The sequence below is a fragment of the Akebia trifoliata genome, chromosome 1, assembly GCF_017979445.1.
Source record: "Akebia trifoliata isolate Shusen 1 chromosome 1, ASM1797944v1, whole genome shotgun sequence".
NCBI lineage: Eukaryota > Viridiplantae > Streptophyta > Magnoliopsida > Ranunculales > Lardizabalaceae > Akebia > Akebia trifoliata.
This window is the reverse complement of record NC_141375.1, coordinates 30145472-30159387: the sequence shown is the minus strand read 5'-3', so window position 1 is coordinate 30159387 and position 13916 is coordinate 30145472. Positions and strand designations below refer to the sequence as shown.

General features: G+C 34.8%; 1 protein-coding gene across 2 annotated transcripts; it reads left to right on the top strand.

Moving 5' to 3' along the window:
• The first annotated feature begins 119 nt into the window (after positions 1-119).
• Positions 120-7190, top strand: LOC147411628 (chromatin remodeling protein EBS-like). Of its 2 annotated transcripts, XM_086450543.1 has the most exons (6): positions 337-727; positions 837-1179; positions 1292-1360; positions 5977-6115; positions 6385-6452; positions 6757-7190. In XM_086450543.1, exons 1-5 carry the CDS (start codon positions 655-657, stop codon positions 6409-6411), a joined length of 651 nt encoding a protein of 216 aa, XP_086306669.1. In that variant the 5' UTR covers positions 337-654; the 3' UTR covers positions 6412-6452; positions 6757-7190. The 2 variants fall into 2 exon arrangements, with proteins under 2 accessions (XP_086306677.1, XP_086306669.1); XM_086450551.1 differs by lacking the exons at positions 6385-6452; positions 6757-7190 and adding an exon at positions 1731-1800 and having other exon boundaries at positions 120-727.
• The last annotated feature ends 6726 nt before the right edge of the window (positions 7191-13916 follow it).

Here is a 13916-nt window from a genome sequence, read left to right as displayed (position 1 = left end):
AACTGTCAAAAAGGCAAAAAAGTATACCCTGTGGTGCCCACAGCTTTTAAGATCTTGATAGCAAAGTTACACAGATTGATCTATAATCGTAATTATTCTTCATCTTTGACTAAAGAGTTGGTCCACTAAACGTACGGTCCAGATTATTTAGTAGAACAGAAAGTACGTAATTCAAAATTACAGCTCATCTTAAGCGTCGTTTTCTGATCTAGTGATGGGTCCACCTTTTATTACCGTTAGTCAAGAACGATTGTTGCATAAAATATACAGCCGCATAACACCCAATAATATACCCGAATACTGTGTTGTTCCGTATTATACGCGTTTGCTAGTGTAAACATAATTACGGATACCATACGAGCGCGGTTGTTCTTGTTCATGCTCGCATTGATCCGAACCAATCTTTCTCGCAGCGCCCCGAACTTCTCTCCCTCTCTCTAATCACTCTGACTACAAGGCCTTTTGCTCTCCCCCAACTAATTTAGGGTTTAAAAACCACCATTTTTTACCTCGATCAGATCGTAATAGAATCCAAACGATGGATTTAGGTCTCCGATTTCGCCATTAAAATACCTTCGGATCGATACTTGTTAAGCTTTCTTCAGTCTCCACTCCTTAAAATACTCTATTTTGAACAGAAGAAGCTCAACAATCATGGCGAAAACTAGACCAGGAAAGAAAGATTTGGATTCCTATACCATCAAAGGCACCAATAAGGTCGTCAGAGGTAAAAAAAAAACTCTAATTTTTCTACTAATCTTCAACTGTTATATCAAGTATTCGGATGAATCAGGTTTTAATTTGTATAATTTTTAACTCTTGGATGAGTTCCACAGCTGGAGATTGTGTGTTAATGCGTCCTTCGGATTCCGATAAACCACCTTATGTGGCAAAAGTGGAGAAGATCGAAATGGATCTTCGAAACAATGTGAAGGTTCGAGTGAGATGGTACTATCGTCCAGAGGAATCTTTGGGAGGGCGGAGACAGTTTCATGGAGCAAAGGAGCTGTTTTTATCTGACCACTATGATGTTCAAAGTGCTCACACTATTGAGGGGAAGTGCACTGTTCACTCTTTCAAGAACTACACTAAGCTTGAGAATGTTGGAGCTGAGGATTACTTCTGTAGATTTGAGTACAAGGCATCTACTGGTGGATTCACTCCCGATCGAGTTGCAGTGTGAGTTAGAGTTCTTTTGATTTTAATCCTTTTTGTTGAAGTCCTTATGGTGTACTTGTTGGTGTTTGAATTTTTTATTTTTCTTCTTTTGGATTTTGTTTTAACTTTGAAGGTATTGCAAATGCGAGATGCCCTATAATCCGGACGACCTCATGGTTCAGTGTGAAGGATGCAAGGACTGGTAATCTATCGATTTCTTTTTGTTACATATTGGTTTTAGTGTTAATGGAGCTTGACATCGACGAAGATAATTAATCGTGTTTGAAATTCGTAGTTTTTTTTTCTGCTTTGAAGGACATTATGATTAGAGGTTTAGTTTGCTAGATGAGTTTTCATACTGTTTCTTCTTTCTTGTTTGGCCTCCATATATTTGGTTGATTTTAAAGGTTTTTGTTATTTCAAGACCTTTGGAATTTGTCATTTCGGGAGCTAATTTTTTTAGGTTAATCATTTGAAGTTCACATAGGAGGAATGGATTTAGTGCACTTACATGAGCGGTTAGTACTTGAGAAGTAGTTATTGCTAAATTTATTTTATATAAACTTTGCCAGTTTGGTTGCATTGATTGCTGCTACCCCTCTGCTTATGCTTTAGCATCCACAAAGCTACTCTAAAAGTGAAGTACGATTCTTTTTCTGCTATTCTACGATGATGGTGTTATAAATTTTGTATTTTTTTTTGTTGCTAATTTTTACCTGAACTTCAACTTAATTGGTAGCAAAGCACTGCATTTTTTTTAACAGCGTAACATACATGGTAACCGAAAAATGTGAACCGTTGATTGGGTTAATGTCTTTTTTCTCGCATTAGTAAGTTTAAGTTATCTCATTGTGTTAGGGCTACATATTATATGTTTCAAAGCTTACTTGAAAAGCTCATAGATATCGTCTGTTCAGTGGAAATTCTAAGAATAAAATGTGCGCCTCTCTAAAGATTTAGGGATCCAATTTTCCTAAATCCAAGATTTGGGGGCCCTGGGTTCCATTGAAATTGTCATTGTTTCTCTAGAAAAAATTCTGACAATAGATCACTTAATAGCTCATGGAAATTGTAGTGTCAACTGTTTCTATATCTACAAAGCTTGTGGGGAACCAGTGGACCACTTCCTTATTCACTATCGTATCGCTTATTCTGTGTGGACCCATTTTTTCCTCTTCTAAATTTTTGTTCGATTCTTTGTTCTTCGGTGGTAAGCTTGTTTTCCAGCCAAGAGTGCCATGCTTCAATGCTAGAGGATGGATTCACTGGAGCAAGCTCCCCTTTGCGATTTGTTGGAGTATTTGGAAGAAGGGCAACCAAGAGCTTTTGAGGGGTCTGAAGTGTCCTTTATCAATATATGTATGACGTGACAGCAAATATCTTTTTATTGATATCAGCTACATCAGGAGTTTAAATGGGTGTTCTTTGAGGTGTTAATGTTTAAGTGGGAATCTTTCATACTAGGGAGTTGGGTTGTAAGTGTATGGATCTTTCACCTTTTGTTGTCTTTCTTTGGTGACTTTTCCTTGGTCTGGTCTCCTCAACCATCATGGTGTTTTTCCTTGTTCTCGTGTCTTAGTTTCTCATTTTAAAAAAATTAAAAATAAAAAACAAAAAAATTAATCAATCATTTACTACCACTTACCATTTTCTGTAATGAGGAGACAAGGCCATCACGATAGGAACTGATATTCCTCACTGGGTGTGGTTGTGACTGTGGAGCATCATCATGTATAATGTAGTTTACTTATCTAATTTCTTGCTTTATTAGTTGTTTATTTTAGAGAACTTCATATCTATTTTTTCCTCTTCTATTTACTTTAGTTACTTTAAGTACGTTATTTGTAATAGAAACTACTTTTTGATTGTTGGAGATGGGGAAAAAATACGGAGAAGATGGTGAATTTAGCGAAATTTCTTGTCTTTTGGGAAAGACCTTTATTGAAAGTGGTCATCTGTAGCATGAATATGCATTGAACCCCATTGTTTAAGCATTAAAGAGTTGTTTTTTTTTTTCTTTTCATTTTCTTCTACGTTAGGTTTTCATATCTTGTGTGATTCAATTGATTGGTGCAAACTTGAGTTTTCCATGGCCAAGCTTTCATCCAATTTTTATCATGGGATTTGATGGTAATCAATTTTGAGGATTCTTGATGCCCCCTTATAGTAGCACTCGTGTCCTGGATGGATTGCTTAGAGCAGGCTCTACTCGATCAACTACTTGTCATGTGATGCATGGAGGGGGGGGGGGGGGGGGTAGCATAGCATGAGGGGAGTTTTGTGGTGAGGTGGACTTCAACACCACCCTTCTCATTCTGATTAATGCGGCTTTAGAAGGCCATGAAGATGTTAGTTGTCTCATGAAGACACAGACAAACGCCATGGGGATCGACATAAACAATGGGATTTGGCGTTGTTTCAGACTGAGTTTTCTGACAATAAATCAGTTGATCGTTCTACAAGAAGGACCTCGTTTGAAGTGGTGCAAGGGTCTCCAAATCAAGCTCCAGACTTAAATTCCTTTACTAGATCGGGGATATGTATGGATGATGCTGTAACTACTATTGATTCAACCAAGAACTTCTAATGGGATTGGATCAGGTTTTGGGAGTTTGTGTGGAGAGTAAAAAATCTGTTCTGAGTTTATAATTTACGTAGAATGGTCCAATTCCTACTTAAGGTAGTATTATTCTAATATAGTGCTTACAGGTTAGGTGGCAATAATGTTGAACTTCCAAGTTTTTTTGAAACTTAAATAAATATAGTTCTATTGATGGCATGATCTACGAGCTTGAATGGTTGAAAATGACGTACCGATTGATTATGAGAATTGAAGAATATCAATGTGAGCATAAAGGCTTCTCCTCCTTTCGTTCTTCCCATAACAGTTTGCTGGCAAGGTGGTGTATTTGTCAGACACATGCTGTACCAGGCATTACCACGGGGCAAGTTTCTGCTGAATGTCTTTATGTTTTCTGTTGTGGAATTTGGATAAGAGAAGCAATAAGATGAGATTAGTGAAATTGTTTTCAGGGTATAAAATTTGAAGTAATTAGTTTTGGTTCCATCTTGAGAAAGTTCAAGGCCTTAGATTTCAAATGTTTAGGGTTGTGGCAAAGAAACAATAGTAGTAGCTGATAATATTTTTAATTGATAGTAGGAACTAGGAAGATTAATGGATTTTCAGACTGTGAGAGGAGGATGAGTCAAAATTTTGATGGGGTTCTCAAATGTATCTAGGGTGGGTCCTGCAACCCATAGGCCTGCCTATTTAGGACGAGAAGCAGCAACTCTGAAGGTGTTTGATTCAATTGGATTGAAGTAACTCCACTAAAGTAAGATGTATATGCTCTTCTTAAAACGAGGCTTCCATAGGTTGATAGTGACCCATTTTATATCTCTTGTGCTTCTAGGAAGATGGAATGTCAGTGGAGAATTAGCACACGTGGAGGTTTTGTTTGTTTGTTTCTTTTCTGTTTCACTCGCTTTGTTCTTCTTTGGGGTTTTAGGTCACTCGACCCCCCTGTTAATAAATATAATTTTATTCATAAAAAAAAAAAAAAAAAAAAAAAAGAATTAGCACATGTTATTGAACATATCATTTAATATGAGCGGTGATCCAGATATTTTATCTGAAAAACAAAGATATTAACGAACTTGATTCTTTCTTCTTGAGGTGAAAAGAATAAAGCTTTTAAGCCTCTTGGAGTGGCTTTACTAGCGTCCACTTCTACCCTTTCACCCAATTCTTTATTTAGTATGGAAAATCTCTTTATTTAGTACAGCTATCCTATTTCTTATGATTGTCCACTGCTGCCCCCCCCCCCCCCCCCCCAACAAAAAAAAAAAAAAAGGAGATGGCAAGGTCTCTTTTTTATAGCTACCTTTACTCTCTTTTTTGTTGTAATTACTGCTTTTAAGTCTCTGCTAAGAATGGCCTTTTTCTTAAATTAGAGTACTCCTTTTGGTTTGTGGGCCACTCTGTTTGGTTTGGAGGGTTGCTTTCCCTATTCTGTGCGGGTTTTGTTTGGTAGTTGGTTGGGCTGGGGGTATCATTTTGCTAGATCGAAACAAGTGTTGTGGGGTTTGCTGCCTTTTGCTTTGTGCTGGAGTATCTGGAAGGAGAGAAACAATCACACGTTTGTGGGGAAAGTTTCTTCTCTTCAGGACATCTTGCTGGATATTCTCTCTTTTATTCTTTTGGTCTAAGTTGTATAAGGAATTTAGGGGTGTTTTCTAAGAAGATTTTCTTGTAAGGTGGGATGGGGTTTGTAATTTAGCGATGGAGTATTTTTTCTTCGGGTTTCTTTTTTGATAGGTTGTGTCTGTTTGTATCCTTTCGGCTGGTTACCTCGGCCCCTGTTTTCTTTCTTAATAGAATTATCTTTACTTATCAAAAATAAAAATAAAAATGAAAGAAGTAAGAATGCAATCATGTCGGGTACACGAGGCATTTTAGTTTGATTCAGCACTTGTCTCATGCCATTTTCCGATAATGTTGCACCCTGATAGAGGTTTGACCACATGAGACGTTTAACTTGATCTAAATGGAAAATTGGGCAAATCAGAATTGGAAAAATGAATATAGATTACGTTTATAATCATGTACTGCCGTTATTTATAGCATTGATGCATTTTATTCTGCCCAATATCCTTGAGAAATATGTTTTGTTTTCCTTGGAGAAGAAAGATTGCTTTTAATTGTGAATAATTTAGTAGATGCAATTAGGTTGTACGATGAGCTGTTCTACTTCTAGTTCTAGTCATCTATCCATGTATGATGCATGATGTGTTTTTCCTTTCACGTTGTCCTAGCAGGTTTCATCCTTCATGTATGGGCATGACTATAGAACAAGCAAAAAAATTAGATCGCTTCTTATGTTCTGATTGTTCTTCTGATGATGATGCCAAAAGATCCCTGAACTCATTTCCTGTTTCGCCACCTGTTGAGCCTAAGGTGAGGATAATGATTCTTGTTTATACTCTTTTTTTTCTTTGTGTGCTTGGATAATTGTCTTTCCTCAATTGCTCAGTAAAGATTAAGCATATTCGATTGGATAGTTGTCTCTCCTCAATTGCTCAGCAAGAGAAGAGTGGAACAGCCATAAGAGTTTCTCGTTGCTAAGAAGAATTAGTTGTAATGGCTAGGCCTTCTTCAGCCCCCTCCTTTGTTACTTTTGTTGATGACTGTCATCTTATATTTATGGCGTGAGTTGGCTCTTTCAGGTGGAGCCGAAGCGCCGGAAAAGGTGACCAGTTGATGTGGAGAAGAGCATGTGGTGCATGATGAGGAGGTACTTGTTTTTCTTGCACGTTAGCTCTTCATTGTTGGTTTTATGTGGAATTGTATAGTGCAGAGAATATGCTATGCATGCACCAACAGGAGCCTTTTCTCAATTTGGGTGTTTTAACTTTATACATATGTTTTTGTGTGCTATATGTAGGAGTTGACTTTGTTACCTTTGTGTTATGTTGTCTAATGTGTACTATCTCTGATGAACTTGGTCTCGTTGTCAAGTTTAGGATTCTGTAGGGAAGAGAGAGTGGATTTTCGTTCCATAGTGTGCTTACTATCGTTGAAACTTATAATTATTGCAGTGTGCCGAAAACCCTAACCTATTCATTGGATTGTTTGACTATCTGATAAGTTTGCCGTTATAGAGTGGTCAATCAAAGAGATGGAGCACCGAAAGAGAATCGGTGAATCACATGTTCCTTCTTGGTATCTTTACAATGTCGTATGTTTTCTTGAATGCTGAAATGAGATTACATTTTTCTTAATCGGCAAAACTGAGATGGCTTATGCAAACCAGATGATCTACGTATCCAAGAATCTCTGGTTCTGCAGCTCCCATGAAGACCATGGTGAAAAGGTGTACCATTTTCTCAATTTTGTCCGTTGGAGTTGGTGACAATAATAGTTTTATATAGAATGGTGTATTTGAGAATCTTGATTGTAGCCTATGTGCATGTTGAGACCAACTATTTTATCTCTAATTCATTTGTCTTGGTTTTTGCTCTCTCAACAATAATGGGGTATTTTAACCTTTTTTTTTTAATCTTTTAGGGTGAGGGGGTGCATTGTAGTTTTGCTTAAATAGACGTAATCATCCTCACCCTCAAATCCGTATCCCAAGGATTTGGGACTGGTTAAATGAATCATGTTCCCTCCATTCCACTTTGTCCAAGAGCAGGGGTTTTGGTATTGAAAGAGGCTTCATATATATATTTGCTTTCATTTTCTCCTTCCTTGTTCTTTTATGTCTTCTTCTCACTCCTATGGAAGCTTCAACTTGAATATTTCTTCCAATTAGGGTTAACAAAGCCTTTGTTGGACATGCCCAAACATTTGAGTTGACTCTCGTAATTTGTTGCTTATTGGCGTAACTCGTACATTCATCCGAATGCATTTCTTTCTAAAACTTGGACACATTCATCTAATATAAAATGATTGAAATACTCCATCTTTAACCTCTTGCAAGAAAACCCATATTTTTACCCAAAAATCCTTCAATCTCCACATGATTTGATTAATTACTTAATTTTCAATATTATTTCATCTTTTAAATCAAGTGGAAGAAAATAAGTTAGTTTGTACTTTGAAATTACTTTTGCCAAATAAATCAAGGGTGAATATGATGGGCTTGCTTATAGAAAGATAAAAAGAAAAGGAAAAGAATATAATTTTTTTTTTTGGTTTTTTTGTTGAGAAAATTCAAAACTTTTGGTGGAAAAAAAAAATTATTGTAAATCAAAGCTTATATATTACAGATGAAGAGGTTGAAGAAAATGGTCTTTTTGGGAGGTAAGATGTTAAATACTGAGGTTTTTTGTACTGGTATTAGCCTCTCCAAGAATACCATGGTCAAGGGATGTCTTAAACAGGAACTTTTTAGAAGGAAAGTTGGTCAATTGTGGAGACCGTATTTCTTATTTTAATCATAGTTGATTGGTACATTCAAGTAAAACATAAATCTAGACAAACACAATCCATAAAAGTCATGGTTTTGATTGCCTTAGTTGGTTAGGGTCCCCCCAAGTGAACGATCAAAAAATAGGGTTAGGGTTATCTCATTGAATTAGGTCTTTCAATTAGATTCACCCTTCTTTGTAGGACTTATTGTGGTCAAGTTCAATTAGTTTAATTTCTAACCATCATCATCATCATCATCAAAGTTTTATTCTAAAGATTTGGGATCGGCTATTTCTTTGTGATGTTTTCCTGGAGGAATCCTAGCCAACGGATTCATGTTACGCTGTGATGGATTTTTACATCAATTATCAACCTAAAGCAACCATCCTCTAGAGTGAGTGACTTTGCAGGACACTACATTAGACATTAAGTTGACATTGTGGTATGCACAGAATCATAGATGTTTTTTACTTGTATCCTGAGGAAAAGCATTTATGGTTCTATGCACACCTCCACGTCAGCCCAGTGTTGAATGCAGTGTTGTAGTATGTCACTTTAGCAATTTTCTATAATAAAAAAAATACAACACAGATGGAGTCTAAATTGACTTCCTTCAAATTGTGCTAACATGGCAGTGTGGAGAGAACCAAAGATTTTTTTGGGAGCATTCCTCTGTAGTTTGATATTCTTGAAGTTTCCTGTGGTGGCGTTATATGGTTCAGAGAGCGCTACTTGGCAAACCCAACAAAATCTTGAGGTTGAAACATAGGAGGTCAGTGACCATTCATTTTCAAGGCCACAAATCAGAGTTGAATAGGAGTTTTTCTTTAAATTTCTTTTCCAAATCTGATCTAAATCACAATCATGACATGGTTAAAGTGTTAGATTTCAATTTTCAACATCGACTCTTTAATATTACAAGAGTATTACTAGAAACTTGGGAATAAAATACTTCAGAGAATCTGCTCCCAGATTTTTTTACCTTAAAATACAAGGAAAAAAAATGAATAATGATGAATGCATGTGATTTTGGTACGTGGTTGAAAATGTAGCAAGGGTATAGAACCATACAATCTTTTTTCTATGTATTCCAAAGAAAAAGATCTATGGTTATGTGCCCTTGCAACGTCAGCCGCGTATTGATCACATGCATTTATCACGACTCAAAAATAAATCTTTGATTCTCTCCACACTGCCATGTCAGCACAGTAGCAACACAAAAAAGTAACCACCACCAAGATATGAAGTGTTTTAATCTTTTAATCTCTTTCTAAAAAAATAACAAATAAAATATAAAATTTTGTGTGTGTGTGTGTGTGTGTATGTGCTGGAGCCTAACATAAGGAAAATTGGATTGCAATATCAAACGAAGTCAGTCCAACGTTTTCCTAGTTGGTCTAAACAAACTTGTCCAGCAAAAAGAAATGTTTTACACTAACGACCTTGCCTAATAGCCATCTAATAAGAGAAAACTTGCATCAGTATAGCAAGACTAAACCTTGCATCCAAACATCATCCTTTTGTTATCCTTTTTAACTTACTTTCTTGATAAACTTTCATCTATAAAGGGAACAATCATTGATATTCGTACGGGTTCGTGAATATTTTCATTTAACTTTCATGAAAAAGCACATTTGCCTGTATCATTCGTAACACCCTTTTGTTTCACACCAGTTGTGGATTCAAAAAGCAACTCACTTTAGGTTTTCTTAGTCTTCTAAATGCTAATTACTGATTTCTTTACTGTATAAAACTTTCTTCATCCCATCTTTTGAACTCATTCATTTACCGTTCATCAGTCTCTTGGACTACAAAATGAAAAATCTTCCAATTCAATCTCAACGTCGTGGGTTCAAGACCTTATCAATAAAAAATGAAGGAAATTTTTTTTAACAATTTGTATTAATGGAGGAATAAGAGCAACTCTAATACAAATAGGCATATCTGTTAAGCTTTTTATTGTGGAGAATGATTTTGCCCATTCAAAGAATCTTCATTCCAACCGTAATATTCAAAATGACCCTCTACAAATTCAACTATAGTAAAGTGTTTCACAACTGTAATCGTTTTTTTTACTGTCAACAAATATAGAGAAAGAGAGAGAGAGAGAGAGAGAGAGAGAGAGAAATTTACTATTGTCTCTCCCACTCTCTCAAAATATTTCAAACTAGAGAACTAAAGTCCGAGTGTGTTGGAGTGCTTTTGAGTGATTCGGACTATATAAAGTGACAGTTGGGAGAAGATACATAGCCCAAACCCTAGTGTGTTGGAATTGCTCTGAGACCTTGATTGGATTCTGTAAGATATAAGCAATAAATTTTCTACAACATTTAATATATTCTTAATAATGATGAGATGTATTTTTATATTAGTGTGACCCACTAATTAAAAATGAGTCGTGATAATATGAGGCCTTACTCTCACATATGCCCTCATCACATAATCGTAGATCATTTGCCTTGAGATTTACAAGAAAATATTTATAATTATACGTATCTTGAGGTAAATGATCTCTGATTTTGTGATGGGGGGCATATGTCAGAGGGGAGTCAAAAAAATCATTATTCTTTAAAAATTCATGTGAGAAAATAAAAATAAACTTGAAATGAAATGACCTTTAATTCAAAATTTTACATTTTAAAATTAAAGAGATTAATATTGTATTATAACTATGGGTCTTGGAACCATAGATTGTTGGTTGACATATTGCAGTTAATGGCCACAATCTACTAAAAAGTTTAAATTTAATAATATTTTTAAAATTTTATATTAAAATATCATCATGATGACCGGTCTACTAAAAATAACAATGGTTAAGTAGTGAAATATTGTACATCACGGTGCATTATAAAACAAATGACACCAAAGACAATGATGTTCCCTTCATCACTTGTTATTATACTGTATTAGGTATTAATATTTGTTTCCATTTTTTTAAAGAGGATAACTAGGGTACTCTATTCCCTTTGGGGATACTGTAATATCATCTTCTCAAGGCCATGAGTCATGATCAAGATCTAAAATCCCATTTTGATACCCAAAAAAAAAAAAAATTTATGAGAAAAATCGAGAGAAGACTTCGATTAATATTTTCTTGAAACATTTAATATCTTAGGACTATTGTTTTGTTCTTATATCAATCATAATAGAAATATTTCGAAACAACACGAAACTTTGAATCATAGTTATGATCTTTGAAATTAAACACCGACCAAATCAAATCATGGGGTCCATCCAACAATTTGACGTATGACACTCCCAAGTATTCGCCAAGGAGGATATTATGTTTTCTCTTTTCTTAAGAAATTATATTGCGAAACCAAAAAATTTAAATACTCCGAAAGAAGAAGTTAAAATGTGATTTTTAAGGTACAGATAATTGTTCTATTTTATAAGTATCCCTAAGAAATTCTTCAATTTGGAGTTTTACTCAAGTAAAGCAAGTTCTCATATAAGTGCCAGTTAGCTTAGTTGGTAAGGTTATGAGCGGAGTCGGGATTTTCTTTATGCTAGGGCAACTAAAATCCTTGTCAAGGGCAATAGCGAAGAAATTTATTTTTCTCTACTATTACTAATCACATTAATATATAAAGTGATTATAGTTTATAAAAATTCTTGTAAGGGTAAGTGCACCCACCGTAAATCCGCTCTTGGGTAAAGTCTCTTTGGTGATGATATCATAGACCTGGATTTAATTTTTCATTAATGATCTCGATAAAAAGGAGGAAAAAAAATCTCTTATTTCTCCCAGACATATACTCTTATTTGATGGGTTATATACAATTTTATTTACTGTGTTACAAAAGTAAATTCTCATTTTTCAAAAGGGAGTTATTATTGACACACCAATTTCTTTATAAATCATCAAAGAATTGCATATAATTGGTGTGACATTAGTAAAAGTTGGTGTGGAACTCTCTCTTTTAAAATCTAAGATTTACTGTCTTCCTTTCTCTCACGTGTGCATCTGCATTGATGTGAGGTCACTGATTTTCAACCGTTGGATTCTCAGATTCTTGATTGGGTCTATAAATCTTCACAGCCAAACAAACCAAAGGCAAATAACGGGGGTTAGTGAGATGAATGCGACTTGAGCCAAAGACATGAGGCCAAGCACATAACCATCTTTCTCTTTAATAATTGCCAACAATGTTTAAAAGAGAACTCCTCTATCTTTTCACGAAATTACATAAAGAACCCTCCCAAGTCTCTGTTTTAAAAAGTTGTTCCTCTGACCAAATTGCCCTTGAATTTGTTCAAAATTTATAATCCTGTTTGGTAGCTAGTGAGTATATAGGGCTGTAAATGGGCTCTGATCCAAATGTTACCGAATTGGTACGGATCTGATAAGAAATTTATTAGACTCGAATCCGATCCAGACCTATACGAATATATTATTTTGAGTAGATACCTGACCTCGATATTATATCTATTGTTTTGGATCAAAACCAAAAAAAAATTAATATTTTTGAATCAGTCCAAATTCAAGTTTATTCGAGTTGACATCCTTAAATGGGTCAAATAATGTGCACCACAAAATAATCTTTTTACCAGTCTTGGACAAATCATCAAGTTGTGTTCGAATTGACTTGAACAAATCTATTAGGCTGGGTCAAAATTTTGTTTACTGCACAAAAATAAATTTTAGAATAATACTGAAGAATGCAGATGTGACAAGGGTGTAGAATTGCAAATAATTTTTCTTGTGTATCTTAAAGAAAAAGATATATGATTCTATGTCTTTGTCACGTCAATCACGTATGATTTACTGTATGCATTCATCACGACTCATTTTAGAAAGCTGAAGAGTTTTGTTTGACTTGACTAATTCAATCTAGTCAAGTCAAAATAGCATTGCGTGTCAAAATCAAAAGATATTGAAAAGATGACACAAAATTTTAAATGTAATCAAGTAAGTCCATTTGATAGATGACACACAAATATGATCAACATTAGCCACCCATAGAGTTGAACACCTAGTGATGTTTAATTAAACTTTCAATTTTATTTTTATTTTTATTTTTTTCTTATGTTTTATTCAATTATCTATGAGTATTTAATGACTTCAGTAACTTGATCCTGGTGGGATTTAAACTTAGGTCTCTGATATCATCACCCAAAAAATTTACCATCTAAACTGCACTTGCAACTAAACTTCTTATAATAATGGCGTCATCATCTTCATTGTCACTGGTGCTTTATTAATGGGATTGATTTTTTATTTTTTTTGCTTTAGTGCAACTTGCCATCCCACTCGGCATGTGTACAACATTGAATAGTCACCTTTTAGTAGAAGGGCATATAGAATTTTGAAGGTATAACCTAGAGAGCAAACTCAGCCAGCTTTACTAACTCAGCTAACCCTTGGTGATTGAATGTTATTGGATATATATTATGTTGATAGTAGGTATAAAATTATGTCAAATCTTTTCACAAGGATTTAAAATACCTATTGTGTTATTGCATGCGGAAAAATATATTATTTCAAGGTAAAAAATGAATAGGGTATTTTGAGCAAAATTATAATTGACAATAATAATTGAAGTCGCATCCTTGAATGACACTTTGATAATGAGCTCGGATTTGAAGTGAAAATTTTTCATTATTATCAAATAATTTTACTTGATGCTAGACCGACATATCATTTGTCTTATCCCAAATAATGTTACAGAGAAAACTTACATTGTATGGATTGTAATAAAAATTAGGCCAATTTTTTTTCATATAGAGACAAACTTGGTTATATCTCTACTTGGTGCAAAATACCCCCGTGTTAATCAACTTGATTCATTTGATGTTGGACGTCATCATCATCCTTAATGACTTTTCTCAAATAACCATTTAA